The sequence below is a fragment of the Lissotriton vulgaris genome, chromosome 1_1 (assembly GCF_964263255.1).
Source record: "Lissotriton vulgaris chromosome 1_1, aLisVul1.2, whole genome shotgun sequence".
Classification (NCBI taxonomy): domain Eukaryota; kingdom Metazoa; phylum Chordata; class Amphibia; order Caudata; family Salamandridae; genus Lissotriton; species Lissotriton vulgaris.
The window spans coordinates 710069591-710090577 of record NC_141685.1 but is presented as its reverse complement, the minus strand read 5'-3'; the positions used below and the strand labels follow the sequence as shown (position 1 = coordinate 710090577).

At 47.3% G+C, this 20987-nt stretch overlaps 1 protein-coding gene across 3 annotated transcripts in view; it reads left to right on the top strand.

Annotated features, from left to right (window-relative positions):
* ZBTB41 (zinc finger and BTB domain containing 41) overlaps nt 1–20987 on the top strand; it is a 323994-nt gene that overhangs the window by 181217 nt on the left and 121790 nt on the right. For all 3 annotated transcript variants that reach the window (XR_015308354.1, XM_086954800.1, XM_086954792.1), the window contains exon 8: nt 8240–8346. Coding sequence is in view for 2 of the 3 variants with exons in the window: in XM_086954800.1 (XP_086810926.1) it covers nt 8240–8346 (107 nt within the window). In the remaining variant the exon portion in view is untranslated. The remainder of the gene's footprint in view (nt 1–8239; nt 8347–20987) is intronic.

Here is a 20987-nt window from a genome sequence, read left to right as displayed (position 1 = left end):
CACTACTGGCCACACACAGTATATTTAGCACAAATAGTTGAAATGGGGAGAGGGTAATGGGATAAGAGAGAAAATAAAAACTTCGGATACTGCTCCCAGGTAACTCACTCTGCTGTGGGTGGTCATCTGAAAATTGATATGGATGTCGAAAGGCAAATAGGAAAGCTTGTAGTAATCTGCCTTAAACATCCAGCTTCTAACTTCAGCAGAGAAAGCTTATTCCTTGTGCAACCCACGCACTTTGTTTTTAGTAGGAAGAAGACTTTCCTGATTGAGAAATGCTGGCTGAATGTTATCAATGAAATGCTGATTAGACTCTGTCCTTATTGGCAAGAATGCTACCTCTAACTTCGTAGATGGTTTCTGTTTTGCCTTTGGCGCAACTGAAAAGTAATTAACATTGATTGTACTCTGTGGTTCCTAATCTTAATGACCCATGTTCCACTTATCAAACATCACTTGTATCTTAAATGTTCACTATATACACATAACCTAATCAGTGGTGCTTTGACAATAGAATCTTTCCGGTTCCTTCACCAAATAATTAAAGTTAATAAAGACTGGAAATAGTCCCCAAAGTCTTTAGATATAAAAGTTTAATTCACAAAACAGTTCATATGTTTGTTTTCTCAAATGATTTGGCGTTGAGAATACTCTGTAATATGGATGTCTTCACAGTAAATGCCAAAGGAAGATGTTATTCCTCCAGAATGTATCACAAATCCACCAAGCAACTTAGTAACTCGATTGCTTAGCAAGGTTGCTGTGAAACATGATTAAAATGATTAAAATTATACGTCGCAATCCAAGATGGCCGCCATCATGTCCTAACCTTGTGAAAAGTTCAGAAACTCCAAGAATGTGCAGTTCCTGTTTAGGTGGCGTCACATAGTGCAGACCCCATGAACGCATAGCTTTTCGGCAGGTTGCACGCACCCTAGCTGCATTTCTCCTTTCCCTCTGAAAAACATGCAGTGTAGGCAGGCCTTGAGCACAGTATCCTCATACTCCCTTAATGGTCATTGGTAAGCTGAGCAATACCTACAAGCAGCATATGTTTGGAGTCATCTTAGCAGCTTACATCTGCATTCTTTCCTCTAACTTATTCCCAGCCACCTTGCACTACTAGGAGAAATAGCTCTATGTTTGTACTTTAGTTTCCATTATACCTTATATTTTAGGGACTTTTCAACACCCTTTTTCGTTAGTAAAGGGAATTCTACTTTTATCTGGTAGTGCTGTAATCATCTATATCATTGGGACTCCAGATATTAAGCGCGAGTGAACAAATGAATAGTAAACATATAAAGTACACTGCCAACTTGATTGTTCTGGCATACACAAGGATCAAATGCAGAAGCTACCTTCCAGAATTGTAACATATTGCAAAACTTCCATAATCCTTTCACACGACCTAAGCAACACCATCATTAAATCTTCACGACAGGACTGGCACAAGATCTCAGAAGCATCCTGTCCTTCTGAACTCCTACCCAACCGGCATCGACATAACAATGTTCCAAATCTGTCTCCAACTTCAGTGACTCGATCGCCCTCTCCCCCCCCCCCCCCCTCCCCCCGGGCCAACACCCTGTCTCCCCTCAAAGCCACGAGAACCAGAACATAAGCAAGTTGGTACACGGAGGAGCTCTGGCCTACTATACACCACTGTAAGCAAATTTAACGCACATGAAGACAAAATCAGAACAACACCAACAAGAGCACCTACAAATCTGCCCCCAGATGCTACTATCAGAAAATCCAAGCCACCAAACACTCTGCACTCACTGACCACATTGAACCAGAAACATCAGTGCCAAGGAAGTCTTTGTCACAGTGAAAAACTTCACCTTCTGACAGCAAGTTCAAACCAGCAAAACTCCCTCTCATACCTCTGCACCCAGTTGTCCATATTCTTCAGCAACAAGATCACCAGCATCTAGGAAATCTTTGCACCCCTACAGGACCTTTCCAGCCTAGCCACCAACCTCACTGACAACCACTTCCACAACACCACTTAGTCCAGATTCAGGTCCAACTACAGAACTGAAATTGCACTCATTGTCGCCAAAGATTACATCCGCTGATCATGGACAGAGGTGACATTGCAGTCCTCATCCTACTCTATCTTTCTGCATCCTTCAGAACCATCTCACATGCCGTCCTTTTCTAATGACTGCACAAAGCCTGCATTCAAGATCTCACACTTTGCTGCATTTGCGGCCATTCTGATAGGTCCCACCCAGTCGGCCAGCCTGACCCCTATTACCTTGGACGCCGTTAACCTCATTGTAGGAGTTATACAAGGATTTTCTGACACGCGCAAAACACCGGATCAATTTCTCTGCCAGCATGAACGAAGTTGCCAAATGGATGAAAACCAAGTGCTTCAAGCTCAACACAGACAAGAGGGAAGTAGCAATCTTTGGCAAATACTCCTCGCTCTGGGCCACCTGATGGCCTGCCAAACTTGCATCAGCATCCCTTCGGACAAACCAGGCAAAAAGCCTTGCAATTGTAATAGACAACCAACGCATCATGACCGGCCAAGTGAATGCTGTCTCCATCTCCTGCTTCCAAACTCTCAAAATGCTCAAGAATATTTCCAAAAACATTTCCCACCAACTCTTGTAGAACCATCACCCTAGCCCTCCACCAACAAGCTGGACTACGGCAACACACTGTATGCTGAGATAAACACCCAACTGATATGAAGATTTCAGACCATACAAAATTCAGAGGCCAAACTCATCCTCCCATCCCACATTCAATCACCCCATACCTCAAAGAGCTCCACCGGCTTCCAATCCACAAACGAGCACTCTTCAAACTCCACAAAGCCGTACACAACATTAGCCCCACATACCTCAACAACTGCATAGACTTCCGTAAACCTACCAAACACCTACGCTCAGTCTGAGTCCTGCTTTCACACACGCAGAAACAGATCGGGCAGGCGTGCCTTCTCCTACCTTGGTCCTAAAGCCTGAAATGGCCTGTTCCTGCACATCAGAACTCATCAGTTCTCGAATTCTGCAAAAAACTAAAGACCTGGCTCTTCCCCTTGCCCCGACCTTTGGCTTGACCTATACAGCTCCTGCTTGAGCCCCAGGATACCCTCCAGGCTGAGCTGTGTGCTATACAAATACACATAAAATAACACATTTGTACAGATGGCACATTGGCCAATGGAACAGTCTTTCACGCTTGCACTAGCAAGAACTGAACTCATAGCAACAAACTCAGTTTCAGAGGTGAAGACAATGAACACCCATCATAGCTTAGTGTCATTGCAGATGGTGTAACTGCATTATTCTTAACAGAATGAAGTTAAATATATATGGATTTGCTGCATGAAATTGAAAATCCTCAAAAGATTAACACATTTCACAGTGTTTATGAAATCACTTCTACTTCATCAGGTCTAAAGGTACTGCTTGTTTATTTAGTGTCATTTAAATCTAACTGAATTATGAAAACTGGGTCTATTTTACATAAGTTAAAATTCTTAAACATTCCCATTCTTCCCTAAAATTGTACGTCTACAGTGAAGTAATGAAAGCTATGGACACGTGTGGTTTAAAGAAGATCTGCAAGTGGTTAGTGGGGGACTGCCTGTAATTAGGTTATTAATTTGGGAGGGGTACTCCTACCAGTTTAACACAGCCAGCTTATGTCAGTGCACACTTCTAAGAGAATATCTGCATAGTTCCTGATACTTGTGTCACAAACAGCAGGTAATTACCCTGAGCAATGTGCTATGTTCAAGCAGTAACAAAAAAACTAAAGTTAATAACAGTCCATAATTCAATTCCCAAACCACTTTAGTGAAAAAAATGAACATTCAGTAAAGAAAATGATAAAATCGGATAAGGGGAACTGGAGTGATGGATTTTCAAAGTATTATGGCAAAAATCCCCAAACTCTAATTGAAAGTTGCAGTTTGCATTTTAACAGAACTTCTACAGTACCAAAATCAAGTTGGTCACACCAGTCACACCAGTCACACCCTTGAACTTTGGACAGTTCAGTTCATTTAGTCTTTATTTCGAATAAAATTCATAAAAGACAGCAAATATAAAAACATTATCAACATTACAGCATTTTACAATGGATCCCCAGGTGTATAAGAGGGTTTACCTACAAACAATATACAAACGTTTAAAAATCAGGTTGAGTTAAAAGGGGTTACAGTTTCTTTACGCGAATTAGCCACATCCACCCCAAAAATTTGGCAACACAGATCACAGATTTTTCAGTGCGTAAATCGCGTAATTTCAACAAGGCAACACGATTCTCCCTACAATTTAAAATTTTACAAATTGGTTTCAACCATTTCAGTCTAGGCGATCGATACGCCGGGCATGCAAAAAATATATGACCAACACTTTCAACCTGGTCAGGACAAAAGGGGCATTTATTACTTGTATTCTTTGCCCACTTTGCAGTAAAGGAATTGATCGGCAAAGTTCCCACCCGAAACTGATGATACAGCTTACGGTCAAGTGTTTTGCATATCCGGTCCCAGTAGGGTTCAAGGAATGGAGTTAACTTATGCGTTAGGAACAGTCCCGTTAGGCTATTTCCTGATGAAAGGGTGACCAGTGCAGATTTCCTTGCGGCCCAAAATAACTCTTTGTATTCCACTTTAGATGGGAAACTAGAACATTCGGGGTGTAACCAAAGTTCAGGGAGGCCCATAGAGTACAATATTTGTTTGACCTCCTGCAGCCATGGGATTTTCTGAGCACCCCACAATGATCTAACCTCGCCCAGTTCATGAGCGAATAAACTAAGCTCTTCGGTCGTCCAGAGGCGACGCCAAAGAGCCGCAAGGCGGTACTGTGCCATCTCATTCAGCGGTCTACAGCCTAAATCTAGAAGCAATGGTTTTACAGGTGTCGATTGGGGGAGCCCCACTAAATTCCGAAAAAACCTGTTCTGTGCTGTGGTTAGTGCTGACAAGTCTTTGTAGCCCCATATGTCCGCACCATACAGGGTAGCTGCATTAACCTTGGCCTCATAGATTTTTAATGCCGGTTTGATATGTTTGGTCAAGGTTTTTTTCTGTTCCTTCAGCAGGCATCCTGTAAGGCGAACAAATTTAAGAATTAAAACCTCCAACTGGGGGATCCACGTAAATTGATGGTCAAGGGTCACGCCCAAATAAGTCATGACTTTGACCTGTTCAATTGGGACACCATCTAATAAAAATGAACTTTTAATTGATTTATTTTTGTTAAAAACCATAAATTTAGTTTTATCAGCGTTGATCTGAAGGTCATTTATTGTGCAAAATTCAGCAAATCTGTTTAAGGCAGCTTGTAAGCCGCTCCGGGTCTTTGATAGGAGCAGGGTGTAATTGGCAAATATTAACATTGGATATTTTGATCCCCCCAGGGTGGGAGCATCTGTTTGTACTTCATTAAAGAATGCAACCACCCGGTTGATAAACAGGAGAAACAGGGTAGGGGCCAACACGCAACCCTGCCGGACCCCACGTTCAACAGGGAAGCTAGTGGTCACCTGACCCTGTTTCCTTCCCCCATCTTACACGGGCAAAGTTATCCTCATGTAAGCGCCTGACCAGCTCTAGTAGTTCGGGTGGAAGGCCCATGAGTCTGAGGGCTTCCCAGAGTTTAGCCCTGGGAACCAGGTCGAATGCCGACCTGAGATCGACAAAGGCAGCGTAGATGACACCACCGCCCAAAAAAACCACCTTCCAGTACAGCATGGTAAGACGAAACACCTGGTCAAGGGTGCTGGTGCCTGATCTAAACCCTGCCTGCATGGGGAAGAGTATGTTATTCTGCTCAATCCACCCCTGTATTCTAGCCAGGGCCATTCGTGATACCACTTTTTGAATAGTATCGATCAGGCTAATGGGGCGATAGTTTTTTGGTGAAGATCGGTCCCCTTTTTTATAAACTGGAAGTATCTCAGCCCCTTTCCAGGATTGTGGCACCCTTCCCCCTGCTGCAATAGATTTTGCTAATGTTGTTATATAGGGGACCCACAGATCAAGATTCAATTTAAAAAGGTCTGCTGGTACTGCATCAATACCTGGGGCTTTCCCAGACTGGATAGAACCTAGTGCCTGCTCAGTGTCTGAGGTACAAAAGGTGAGTCTATCCCCATAGGATACTAATATAGTCCCTGCTAAGGGCTCGCCTGCCAGCTGGACGATATTGGGATCTTTGAATTGAGCGGAGAAAAATTCCACCCAGTCAGCAGCGGAAACATGGTTTTCAGGGGTCAGTGAATCAGAGCCCCTACCCCATCTGACTAACTCCCAAAACTTAATTTGGTTGGACGACTCACAGGCTTGAAGAAGATCAAGCCAGTACGCATCATCCTATTCCCTTTTAGCTTCCCAAATAATGCGTTTGTAAGCCTGTCTCGCTATCCTTATGTCTGGAGTGTTTCTGGATTTGACGGCAGCAATTAAGATGCCATGGGCTTCTCTGCAATTTTTATTATACCAACCTTTGAATGGCTTCCCTTTTTGTTTTCTATATGGCCTAGTGAGAAGATCCCTAATAGTCGCAAAACATGCCTCGTGGAGATCAACAATAGTGGGCTTTGCCCTATCATTAAGAGATAAAGCAGACATCCTATCTCTAGTGGACTCTTTCAGTTCTCTTAGTCTTCCAGCAAGGCATGGATGTATCAAAGCAGGATCTTGGAGCTCCCTCTGAAGTTTCCCATTAGATGCCAAAAACTGTGAGTGGGACAAAGCAGGATTTTGTTGCTGTTGGGGTCATTTTGCTACTGGGGTAGGTTTGTTGCCCTAACTCCTTTCTAGGTTTACCTTAGGACATATTCTCTTTTTTGGTACTTGAGATACAATATGTATGGTAAGGATGGTGCCAGGCAACGCTCAGTGAGGCCAGATATTTTGATCATGAAGTGACCCTGAAGTCTTTATCTTCACAAAAAGAGATACAAGCATAAAAAACTGGATATCTTGCCTGCTGGGGTGTGCCCTTCCATGGAAGGGCTCGTCATTTTATTCTGGTCCTCTAGAGATATAAAAGTGGTTTACTCTCACTACAAGTAATTCTCCTCTCAGTCACTTGTTCAGCCTTAATTCCTTGGGGCTAGGAGTATAGGCACCCGTTCTCTCCAGCCAGAGCTTCTTCATGATCTAGTCCAAATTGATCAGCTGGACCTTCTCTAACTCCACAAGCGCTTCTGCCTTTTGCGTCCTTATTTCCATCAACAGGAGGCCAACCACTTGACCCTTGGAGGCCAGTTTCAGTCCATGGGTGACAGCAGGCATTGATGGTCCTTCCTTCCTTCAGAATTCAGGCAGTCCTTTTTCTTTAAGTGTTTCTTTCCTGATACAAGAATGTTCTTTGGTGATGATGCAGTGCCAGTCTGTTATCCTGTGTGTGCCTAGCCAGTAATTGGGGAATTCTCTACTCCCAGTCCTTGCAACTTTCTGGCCAAACCAAACCTATGTAGCACTTCCTTCCCAGAGTCCCTCATCTAAGATGATCCAAGTTTTCCTTAAACTGCAGGAGCCTTGTCCTTCCTTCATTGTCACATGACAGATTCTGTCCTTCTTTCAAAATGCAACCCAATCAGAGCTTATGCTGTTTTCTCGCTCCATGTATTTTTGGCTTATAAGTGGATTGTGTAAGTTATGACATATAACTAGTGCAATTTCTGCTCAAACTCACCACAGTTTTACCAAAAAGTTAAATACACCAATTAGTTGTAGCCAATCGAAAGGTACAGTTTTAGAGACAGAGTACATGCCATGTGGCATTGAATGTCAGCGTCACAGTGCTAAAATTTTAATATCAGCTAAACTAGGGTCCATAAAAGGGTGAATAATTGGGGCGCCCATACATTAAAGACAAGTTTTCTCACCGGGCCCAACAACTGGTCCAAGAAAACTTAACTATCAGTTTTACGAATTCCAGATGTCGGGGAGGCAGAAAGAGAAAGTCTTTTTTATGTTTCAGCACTTGGAAACCTCAGACAATCTATTCCAAACAGAACAGGATCCCCTATGGACAGGAATGATGACATTACCTCTGTTTTCTGTGTCCTTCAAAATCCCATCTCTGGCCTGCTAATAAAGTAAAGCCCAGTGCTTTAAAAATACTATGTACAAAAGAAACACTATGCTTAAACTTCACTCCATGCCTGTTCCCTTGAGCTTTGAGTCTGCCTCATAATGGCATAAAATATGATGCAGATGTATTTTTTTGAATTTTGTATTTCACAGACTTCATCTGAGAGTCCACCATGATGACAAGCGCTATGAATGTGATGAATGTGGGAAATCTTTTATCCGACACGATCATCTTGCTAAACACCAAAAGATACACTCTGGTAAGAGCAGACTTTGTTTAATTTATCTGATCAGTCTCTGTTGGTTTTTTGCATAAGTCAGAATTGGTCATCAACGTGTTATGGAGGATTGTCACCTGAGCTGTTCTTTTTATCCTACTCTGGCTTCGTGTGTAGTTTCAGCTTGATGTAATTGACATTTCGTACATAATTAATCTTGGATAGCTAATTTAAAATAATATGAATATTAAATGAGATTTTTGTTTTACGCTTTTCTTAACACACAATAGCTTCCACATTGTTTTAAATTAGCAAAGAATTTCCTCTGGACAACATTGCTCTGCACAAGACCCTAATTAAAAGGGTGCAGTCAGTTATGGGGCACAGCTGGAAGAGGAACTGGTTGATTAATGTTATTTTGTTGAAATACTACTTCCCTCATTGAAAAAGAACAGGCACCTGCCTATGCTGCCCAGCATCCTGGATCAAGGACGGGATGCTATAGAGAATCTGCTACAGCTAAAGCAGTAACACCAAGAGCAGGAAATCTAAACAGGCACTCTACCCAAGACCCCCTTTACGTAAGGGGCAATGTGACAGCAGAGTTCATCATAGTCTCCACCACACATAAAACGGCAAACAATACAACCGCAATGGGGCCGTCTTGATAAAGAAAGCCCAACTCTGTTCAACCTAGTTATGGACACCTTGCTACAAGCATCCAATGTACAATTTCACATGTACGCCGATGAAACCCAACTTTATCTCAAAGTACAATCCCCCAAAGACATTCTGCTCCTGAACTCAACGATCAGAAGCACCCAATCCTGGCTTGCCGATAATCATCTCAAACTCAATGCGCTGAAAACAGAGTTCCTTCTGATCTCACCTCCAGCGAAGATCTCCACCACTCAAAGTTGGCTTAAACACCTAACCACACTCAATGTCCAACCCACCATCGTGGACTCAGCAAAATCTTTAGGCATAACACTCGACACCAATCTCAACATGCAGCAACATATCAGCAAGGCAACTAAGGGAGCGAACCTCCAAATCAATACCCTGAGGAAACTTAAACCCTTCCTCCCTGCCAAAGACTTCCAAACAGCAGTACAAGCACTAGTCATCCCTCAAATTGAATATGGCAGCATCGCCCTCTGCGGACTCCCCCTAACTACTACCGCACCCTTAAGAGCTTCTCTAAATGCTGCAGCGAGACTCATCACTGGGTGAAGAAAGCACTCTCACATTCCCCCTGACTTGAAATCCCTGAACTGGCTGCCTTTTGAAGCCAGAATACATCTGAAAATCGCCTGCTTGACACACAAGGCGGTACACCTGAACTCACCCGGCTACCTCACTCAGAAGCTGACAATATCTGGCGGCGCTAGAAACACTAGAGGCACAAACAATCTTCTACTGAAACCTCGAAGATTCCGGAAGGAAAAAACCTATAAACGCTCCTTCTCAGGAATGGCACCCAGGATCTGGAATTCACTCCCTCCCGAAACAAGGCTCATCTCTTCCACTACACTCTTTAAGAAAGAAGTAAAAGCAATCCTCATGGCTAAATACACCTGAACTATCATTTCGGTCTCTTTAAAGACTCTGCACCGATCAGTATTACTTGTTTGACCCCATTGCTTATTTGTATTACTTGTATTATTGATTTACATGATTGGCTTTGCCCCCACCTTTTGTACTGCTAGCTTTATTGACTTACCTGTTCGACTATGCTCCCTCATGTACCCCTTCCTTTGTAAAGCGCTCTGATATCTGCAAAGATCTTGTCCGCGCTATATAAAACTTTCAAAATAAAAATAAAAATAAACAAGTGGATATGGTCGGCCACAAGATGGAAAGATCAGTGGCAGCTAAGTGGTCCATTACAAACTCTAACTTCATGTTAAACAGATATAATCATCAACAATGGAATGAAATTGAGGACCCAATGCAGCATCTCCCTGAGCAGTACAGGAAAAGGTGAACAACTGTCATACAGGAAGGCACAAACCTCACCAGCTGTGTGTGGCCACCGTCACTCACCATGCCTGACTAATGGTGTTCAGTTTTAAACAAGATTTACAAACCTATGTCGTAGACATGCCCTGTACTGGGTTAGCCTCTTTGGTAGCGCAGTGGTTGACTCATAACTTAAGAAGAAGGACAATGAGAGTGCCAAGGGAATTTTTTGAGTTAGACTTACTCCCAGGAAAAGAACGCCCTCTAGGGCAGGTTCAAAGCCCTCAATATTGCAAGTTGCTTTCACTCTTCAAAGATGCACTCCAACTGCACCATCTCGGTGACCGTACCCTTTGCTGTGAAGCCACACTTTTAATGTGAGACAAAGTGAAAAAGGAAGCACCCACTGGGGTTGAGGCCCACCAACAAGTGACTTACCAAAAGGGATCATCCTACACTAAACACCTATAAGGATAAGGAGGCAGAATCTGAAGATTCAGCAAAGAGTGGAAGAAAATTGCCTACGAAAAATGGATATTGAACAAAGTCCAACATGGATACTGTATAGAAATGTTAAAAACACACCATGTAATCAAACCAAAGCAAATAGACCTGCAGCAAACAAGAGCAACTGTGTCCATGCCAAGAGCTTGCAAAGCTCTTAAACAAAAAAGGCAATAGAAAGAGTATCGAAAAAAGAGTAGAACTAAGGAGTCTACTCCATTTAATTTCTCGGACCAAAGCAGAACAAGAGTCTGACTCTGTAGACCTTTAGGTGTTTATAAAGGCACACGCTTTCTAAATAATTACACTACAGGACGTGTTCCCACCCCTGAAAAAAGTGGACCATATAGTAATAATTGACCTCAAGGATGCGCACCTGTATGTACCAATGAACAGCGGACACAAGAAGTTTGTTGTAGACAGGGTACATTACCAATTCAGGGTTCTACCTTTTGGATTAAAACCTGCTTGAAGGGTTTTCACAAAATTCCTCACTGTAGTAGCAGGACACATGCAGAGGCAGGAAAGAAAGGTATACCTGTATTGTGACGATTGGCTTTAAAGGCGATATTGTTTAAGTGTGCCAGGACAACGTACAGGTAGTGATAAAGGCACTCTACAGACTAGACTCCCTCAACTTGGAGAAATCATCCCCTAAAGCATAAAGGTAGAATAACTAACTTCTTTGGAGGTCACAATAGCCTTCCCATTGACAAAAAGGGTCCAGTCACTGACAGATGAACCTTGATTCTACCAGAAGTGTCAGAGTCTGACAGTAATGAGTGAGGAGATTAATGGGCATTATGGCATCTTGTACATCCTTAATGCCCCATTTATGTATTTTGAAAGTTTTATATAGCACGAACATGACCACTGAGGGCATCAGAGCACTTTACACTTTATGCATTTAAGAAGGGTACTAGTAAATAGAACAGAATCAACAAAAATGACAAATTCACAGTCTAAAAATGTCAGAGCATTCTCATGAGCCTGGCAGCTGGGCCACAAATCAACGTCTTGGCCCCAGAATCAGATGGAGCTAGATTGAGGCAATAATTTCTTCATCAGGAGCCCTTTGACTTCTTTTTTTGAAGAGGACTGTGGAAGGGTTCACCCTTACTTCGGGGAGAAGGAAGTTCCAAGATCCAGATCCTTGGAACCATACCTGAGAAGGTTCGATTGAAGGTCTTTTTTTTCTTGAATTTTTGTGGTTTGAGCAAAAGCGTGCTGCCGCTTCTGGAGGCTCTGGAGGCTCTGGAACCACATGGGAGCTCCAGTTTCTGTGCGAGGTACAGCGGGTCTTGAAGTGGATGGCTTTGTGTGCCATGCATGAAATTTTAAACTGTATCCGAGCTTCATATGGAAGCCAGTTCAGGGCCAGCAAGTCGGTAGAAATATGGTTGAATCTTTTAGTGCCAGTTATGAGCAGCAGAATTGAGGGCAACCCTAAGAGGAGCTGTCTTTACTCTGGCCAAGCCGCAGAGCTTTGCTCTACCATAGACCAGCGTCTGAAAGAAACAGGTTAGTATTAGATTCCTTACCATAGAATATCCCCAGACGTCAGACAGGGATCCGGAAACTTTTGTGTAGCAGTACCCCTGCGCGACGGTAGGTGTCGTCTGCGGCTCCGCGTCCGACGTCGGCGTCGTGGGCGCCGTGATGACGTCGTCGGAGTACTTAGACGCCGCCTCCGTGCGCTGACGTCCGTTCTTCTTTTTTCCGCGCCAGCTAGCGCATATCCGGAAAAAGTGGCACCCCTTAGTCAATTTTTGACACAACTTTTTCGATCATTTTTCGATCCTTTTCCAAGTCTAAGGACTCCCAACGGTGCCGGTAGGGATGCCCGGGTTCAAACCCTGCGCCGACTGCGACCGACTGATGTCGGTTACCGATCCTCAATGCTGGTGTCTTCATTGCCAGGGCCTCGACCACGGCGACAAGGCCTGCTCCGACTGTCGAGCCCTGATGTCTAAAGCTAGGCGGGAGCGATCCTGCAAGCGACTCGAGCTCCGGCAGTTGGCTCGCGCCGCTTGAGGTCCCGGTCCGCGAGGAGGTCGAGGGGCCGGTCGCGGGGTCGGAACCACCCTAGCTCCGGGAGTCATCCTCGGTCTTCGAGCTTGAAGTCCTCAGGTAAGCACAAGAAGTCGAAGAGACGTCATCGCTCTTCCGACTCCCCCCGACGCTCGCGTGACGCGCCCGGGGGTTCAGGCGACAACGCCTCCGCAGCTCCGCTGGAGTCGAGGCCTGCTTCATACCCGTCGGACCCTGGGCAGAACGCTTCCTAACGGCCATGAGGTCCCTCCCTCCTCCGTCGGGCTCCGCGGCGCCTCCTGGCACAGCGGCCCGACTGGGGGTCCCAGCGGGTCGGGTGCTTCGGCGCCGTCGGGTGCTTCGGTCCCGACGCCGCCGTTGACTAAGGTCCCGGCGCCGCAGGCCCCCGCAGGATCCGGGTCTGGATCCGGGTCATCGCCGGTCGACCTCACGACCTCGCCGGCCCCGGCCCCCAGGGTGTCGACCCCAGTGCCGCCTCAGAGCGGCGCAGTTCCCGATCCCTCCCTTGATTCGGGTCTGGCGCGGGAACGGCGCCGGTCGGCGCCGTATCCGATGCCGATGGGAGATTTTTACTTCTATGACCCGGCCCCATCCTTTGGTCCTGAGTCCCAGGAGATGGGTGGCGAGGGGGATTGGGAGGGGTCTGAGGACCCTCTGGCATGGGAGTGTCAGTCTTATCAGGACTGGACAGGTGAGCTAGGGGAGGCCAGTGGTCTGGATACCTCGCCGGACACTGGTTTTGTCTCCCCTCCTACCGTGGCTACGGAGGAGGGGGCTGCCTATAGTGTGGTACTGACGCTGGCAGCCAAGGTCTTTGGCCTGAAGCTCCCCATCGCGGCCGTGAGGACTAACCTCCTCACTGAGGTCCTTAAACCGCAGGCAAGCTCGGCCGAGCCTCTGCTGCCGTTTAATGAGGCCTTGTCTGGCGTTCTTCTGGGCACTTGGTCCAAGCCCGCTACAGGTCAGCCTGTAGATAGGAACGTGGCCAGACTCCACCACCCGGCTCCGGGCGACCCTTGCTTCCTGTCCATCCATCCCACCCCCGAGAGCCTGGTCACCCAGGCCTCTAATTCCCAGACCGCATCCCGACGGCCCCTCCCGATCGGGAATCCAAGAGGTACGAGCAATACCGAAAGAAGGTATTCCTCTGCCTAAGCTTAGGGCTGCGGTCAGTCAACACCGCGAGCCTCTTGGGCCGTTATACCCACTCTCTGTGGAACACGGTCACGGACGTGCTGCCACAATGCCCGGTGGAGGTCCAGACTAAACTCACCCAAGCCCTTGCGGAGGGTCGAGATGCAGCACAGTACTCCATCCGGTGTGGGCTGGATACCATGGACTCACTGGGCAGAGCGATGGCAACGACTGTGGCGATTCGTCGCCACGCCTGGTTGAGGTCCGCCAACTTTTCGGCTGATGTCCAGAACACTCTTATGGACATGCCGTTTGATGGCCGCCGCCTCTTTGGCGACAAGGCAGACCATGCGCTTGAGCGCTTTAAGGACTCCGGGGCCACGGCCAAGTCCTTGGGCCTCTCGGCCCCACGCTAGCAAATGGCTGCCTTTCGGTCCTTTCGTGGCCAAGGAAGGGGCACCCCCACACGTCCTGCCAGCCACGGGCCACAGACTACCATCCAGCGCAGTGGCGGACGTGGAAACCGCCGTGGCGGTGGTTGGGGACAACAGCGAGGCCAGTCCACACCTGCCCCCGGAGCATCCACCTCAAAACCCCTTCAAGGCGACCCCTCCAGCCATGCCACCACGATACCACCGCATGCCGGGGGATCACTTGGCACTTCTACAAGATGAAGTTATGGCCCTCCTGGCCAAGGGAGCCATCGAGAGCGTTCCTGGCCCAGAAGTAGGGTGTGGTTGTTACTCCCACTGCTTTCTGGTACCCAAGAAGGGCAAAGGGAGCCTACGCCCTGTCTTGGAGCTACGGAACGTCAACGGCTTCCTCTAGCAGGAGAAGTTCAAGATTCTGACACTAGCTCAGGTCCTAACTGCCCTGGACCCAGGAGACTGGATGGTAGCGTTGGACTTGCAGGACGCTTATTTTCATATCCCCGTCCTGCCGGCCCACCGGCGTTACCTGCAGTTCACGGTAGGCCACGAGCACTTTCAGTTTACCGTGCTCCCCTTTGGCCTTACCAGCGCCCCACGAGTGTTCACAAAGGTGATGGCGGTGGTCGCTGCTCCTCTGCCCAGGTTATGGGTTTCAGTCTTCCCCTACCTCGACGACTGGTTGTTGAAGGCGGGCTCACCCCGACAGTCGTCAGCCACCTCCAGACTACGGCCGACCTCCTGCACCTGCTGGGGTTCTCCATCAATGTGCCAAAGTCACACCTGTGTCCCTCTCAGAAGCTCCTCTTCATCGTAGCGGTTCTAGACTCGGCGCAGTTTCGGGTTTATCCTCCCGAACAGCGGATTCAGGATATTCAGGCTCTGATTCCGATCTTTCAGCCGTTATCCTGAGTCTCAGTCAGATTGACGCTGCGGCTTCTGGGGCTGATGGCCTCCTGCATCCTTCTGGTGCATCACGCCCAGTGGTGGATGCAGGCTTTGCAGTGGGACCTGAAGTTTCAGTGGGCCCAGCATCAGGGCAACCTGTCCGACCATGTCTTGATCTCGGAGGGCACTGCAAAATAGTTGCAGTGGTGTTTCACCGACCACGATTGGGTCAGCTGCAGATCCCTCTCCCTACCCCAACCGGAGCACGTAGTTGTGTCAGACGCATCCCTCCAGGGCTGGGGAGGCCACATGGGAGAGGCGGAGATCAGAGGCCTCTGGTCGCAGGTGGAGTCCCGGCTCCACATCAACCTTCTGGAGCTGCGGGCGATCCGGCTTGCACTGAAGGCATTCCTCCCCTCTGTCTGGGGGAGTGTATTGCAGGTGTTCACGGACAACACCACCGCCATGTGGTACTGCAACAAACAGGGCGGGGTGGGGTCGTGGACCCTTTGCCAGGAGGCTCTGCGCCTCTGGCAGTGGCTGGAACATCAGGGCGTGACCCTGGTGGTTCAACACCTGGGGGGTTCCCTGAACGCCAGGGCGGACAAACTCAGCCGTCGGTGCATGATGGATCACGAATGGCGTCTGAACTCGGATGTTGCGCAAGGCCTCTTTCAGCAGTGGGGAGAGCCTTGGTTAGATCTATTCGCCACAGAAGAGAACGTGCAATGTCATCAGTTCTGCGCGTTGGAATTTCCAAGACGGCACTCGCTCGGAGACACATTTCATCGCGAATGGAGCTTCGGTCTGTTGTACGCCTTTCCGCCTATACCACTTCTGCCCAGAGTGCTGAAGAAGATCAGGCGCGACCGGGCCCGGACTGGGCACGAAGAGTCTGGTATCCCGAGCTACTCAGTATGTCTCTCAATCCCCCGATTCGTCTGCCTCTTCAGGAGGACCTTCTGTCGCAGCAGCAGGGGACGGTCCTCCACCCGAACCTGTCCAGTCTCCACCTCCATGCTTGGAGATTGAGCGGCAACAGTTGAGGCCATTTGACTTGCCTCCTGAAGTTTGTGATGTAATTCTGGCAGCCAGGCGTCCCTCCACAAAGTCGGTATACGCCTGAAGGTGGAACAAGTTTGTGACATGGTGCACAGCAAAGGCTGTGGATCCCCTTTCTGCCCCTCTTTCTGAGGTTCTCTTCTTCCTTCTTTCTCTTGCCCAGCAGGGCTCTGCTCTGGGCACTATCAAGGGCTACCTTTCGGCACTTTCCGCCTTCTTAAGGCTACCTGATCAGCCTTCTTTGTTCAAGTCCCCGGTCATTAACAGATTCTTAAAGGGCATAACTCATATGTTCCTCCCTGTTCTTTTCGTGATGCCTCAGTGGGACTTGAACCTTGTACTTACTTTTCTGATGTGCGCTCCCTTCGAGCCACTCCACAACTGTCCTCTCCGTCTTCTTACACTTAAGACTGCTTTCCTGGTTGCCATCACCTCTGCCAGGAAAGTGAGTGAGCTCCATGCTCTTTCATCCAAGCCTCCTTTCCTTTCTGTCCATCCGAACAAGGTTGTGTTGCGGACAAGACCCTCTTTCCTGCCCAAGGTAGTCACAGCCTTCCACATCGGGCAGTCCATCACCTTGCTCACCTTCTTTCCGCCTCCGCATCCCTCTAAAGAGGAAGAGCGGCTCCACCGTCTGGACCCAAAACGTGCGCTCTCTTTCTATTTGGATCGCACACGCCAGTTCCGGGTGGATGACCAACTCTTTGTTGGTTACGTGGGCGCTATGAAGGGCCGGGAGGTGCACAAACGGACCATCTCTCGGTGGGTCGTCTTGTGCATCAAGGCGTGCTACTCCTTGGCTAAAAAGGAGCCTACTGTTGGGCTGAGGTCCCATTCCACTCGGGCCACAGCGGCTACTACTGCCCTGGGCCGGGTAGTCCCCTTGCAGGACATATGTCAGGCAGCTACGTGGGCCTCGCTGCACACGTTCGCAAGACACTACTGCCTGGACAGCCAAGTCCGGAGGGATGGCTTCTTTGGCCGTTCCGTCCTCCAGGACTTTCTGGTGTGATTATTGGTTCGCAGACCCACCACCCGGGGTTGGTATTGCTGGGGTATCTATTCTAAGGTAAGGAATCTAATAGGTTTCTTTCAGATGCACAAGTTACTTACCTTCGGTAACGCCATATCTGTAAGAAACAGTAGTTAGTATTAGATTCCTTACCGCCCCACCCATCCTCCCCGTTCTGCGAACCGATATCTAGGGTTAAGGTCATCCCCTTTCAGGGCCCTAGTTTTATGGCACCAGTGTTAGTTTTTATCATGGCTCTGCGTTTCTGGCGCGGAAAAGCTGTGTATTAGAACTGACGTCAGCGCATGGAGGCGGCGTCTAAGTACTCAGACGGCATCATCACGGCGCCGACGACGGACGCGGAGCCGCAGACGACGCCTACCGATGCGCAGGGGTACTGCTACGCAAAAGTTTCTGGATCCAGTCTGATGCCTGGGGATATTCTAAGGTAAGGAATCTAATACTAACTACTGTTTCTTACAGATATATCGTTACCGAAGGTAAGTAACTTGTGCTTTGAGATCACTAATGCTTGCACAGCAACCTTTAGGTCATGAGCAGGGAGATAGGATTTGAGTTTCCTTAGGATACTGAGTTGGTAGTTTGCTCCTTTGGTAAGGGAGCTGAAGTGCTTCTGCAAGGCTTCACATGAGACTACTTCAGTAGTGGCTGTAACAAAAATGGACAGAGGCACCCTGGAGTCTGGAGGATCTAGCAGCGGTCAAGGACCAAGCATACAAGGAAATACAGTTGCGGAACATCATTACAGTGGGAAAACCGTTAAAGCAGCCATCTCCATCTGTCGCCATTCCACATAAGGGTAGGAGCCCACATGGGAAAACTGGACATCCGGGCCCTATGCGGTCCAGGGCAGCGGAGAAACTTAAATATGTTAGAGCATGAAACAGTCTTTTTATCCCCAAAAGCCTTCCAAGCACACTTGGTGGTGGGGGGTTTGAGGGTGGGGGGGGGGGGTAAGAAGAGTTCACATTCAACACAACCACCATGTTCTTCCTCAGCCAGCAGGGATGGATAAAGTCACATTTCCTGTCAAAACTAGCACTGGTCATATGGAGATGGGCCTTCACAGAAAGATAACTCTAATGGCAATACACCTATCTGGGGTGCAGAACATAGAAGTGGAAAGGCTAAGAAGACTTGTTGACTATAGAAAGGTGCCGGTATACCACCCAGAAGAAGCTGCAGTGATTGATTCTAGTGACATGTCTCTTGAGGACCTAGAATTTGGTCACCTAAGCAGCCATGGAGATCCTAATCATGGCCAGACTGCCTACCAAAAGGACCGCAAAATGGAACAACTGCATACACTAGTGTAACAGGAAAAGACTCACAAAAAGCTGGGGTCGAGACTCTATTATTGTCAAGTACATCACTCATTTATTAGATGAAGGACTTTCCTACACCCCACCGAAGGACATCTGTCGTAGTGGCATTCACAAAAGAAAGTAATAGAAAATAGTTTTTTCAACACACTGGTCATCAAAAGATTCCTGGAGGGAGCAAAGATAACAGCGCCACCAAGGTTAGCCCCCACAACAATGTGAAACCTAAGCCTAGTGCTGATACAGCTAATGGCACCACTGTTTGAGCCCCAGCATAACATGGGACGCATGCACTTACCACTCAAGACACCTTACTTAATTGCCATCACATCTCGATGGAGAGTTAGTGAACTGCAGGCTCTCACAAAACAAAAGCCTTACCTGCAAGTTCACAAAGACAGAATGGTAATCAGAACTAGCCTGCAGTTTCTTCCAGAGTTTGTGTAGGACTATCATATCAACAAGGCCATGCAGTTACCTGCTTTTTCCAACAACCTAAAGCAAAAGCAGAAAGGACTCTTTAAAAATTGGATGTCAGAAGGGCCGTCATGTGTTACCTACAGGTAACAGAATCAATCTGGTAAGGTAGCAACTTTTTCATTTCCTGTTCCCCTACAAGCAATGGTTCCCCAGTCACCAAGGTAGCTATCGGAAGAGGGATAGTCCAGACAATCCTTCAAGGCATCAGTAGTCTTACTGGGAGAAAGAAAAAACACCATGAGGAAAAAGAGAGAAATGTGCTTTCATTGCTAACATGTCTATAAACGAAAGTCTGCATGGCGGCCACATGGTCTTCCAGTCACACCTTCGCAAAACATTACTGCTTGGACATCAAAGCTAACAAGGAAGCTTAGGTCGGACAAAAATTACTGAGACACCTGTTTGTCAATGCACACTCATTTCTACCCAGCATTCCAAGGGAAAGATACCACTTCAAACTCAGTGTGAATCTGGAGAACAAAATGGTTAATTACCTTTTGGTGTAGTTTGCAGTTTGAAGAATTTTCTAGATTAACATGTTAACTGCTTGTTTCCCAAAACTAAGGTGAATTTGCAACATTGGGAGCTAGGAGTATGCTTTGGAGGAGAGTAAGCCATACCTTCAAGAAGGTCCTAAGGAAAATAGAATCGTAAGATGGTGACCATGGCAAGGGGCTTCCAGGACAAGCATCTGATGTCTTCCAAAGTGGGACATGACACCAAATGGTGAACAACATGATTATACGCAAAAAAGCGAGGGAGAAGGGACTAAAAGAGACAATTCTGGATCGAACCACTAAATGGCAATACTTTCATGACTTTGTGATCCATTCTTCTTTGATTAAAAAGCCATTCCTCTATGGACCACTCCTTGTTAACAGGTTCATCATGTACTGTTATTGACATTAACAATTTTCCAGCTCCAGGCCTTTCTAGAGAGCAGAGACACATTTGTCTCCCTTGACCGCAGGCTTCAGAACAGGGCAGAGGCCCCCGCAGATTAGAATCATCTACTGAGTCTTTTGTGGGTCCTGTTTTTGATCCTTGGATGTTTTGGCTATCAGGCATTTGATTGTTTAAAACCTTTCACCTTTTCCTCTTATTAAAGAGGAAATTCTCTCTTTTGATCTGATGTTAAAACACACTTTGGTGATCATGTTGACTTGAGGACTGCTCAAGCCCCCCCACACGCCCCGGGGAATGCCACCTCCCAGGGGGCACTACATTTTGAAATTGGGGGTCCCTGATGGAACCCCAGCCCCGGGCACCAATCCCCCCCCCCCCCCAGGGCTTTTAACTGTTGGGAGGGGTCCTGGGGGCCGCCACCCACCATGGCCGGCTCCTGCAGTGTCCCGGGGTGCCTACCCCCAGGACACTGCTGTTTGCTATGGTAGGGCCGCCTTACCATAGCAAACTACTTTAATTTTTCCTGATCGGCGAAAGGTTGGATTCACACAGCTATAAAAGAACTGAAATATGGCAACGCAACATCTGATTGTTATAAATAAGAAGTATCCTAAATCAATGGATTTTAACCTCTTGGACGCTATTGGAATCAGGCCCATCTAATGAGATTTCCATTGAAATGAATGGGCAGTGCATGACGAGTTACCCTTGTCATTAGCATTGAAGAGGTTAAAGACATTAATTAATCTGGACATTTTGTGTATTTTGGAATAAAATAATGTTTTGGTGCAATGAGATAAAAAGAGTTGAGCATTAAAGGTTGGGCAGGATGGCATGAAGAAATGCTTCACATAATTTCAGAAAATGAATAAGAAGACTGAATTTGAGAGTCTTTGTTTCATTTAAATTGCT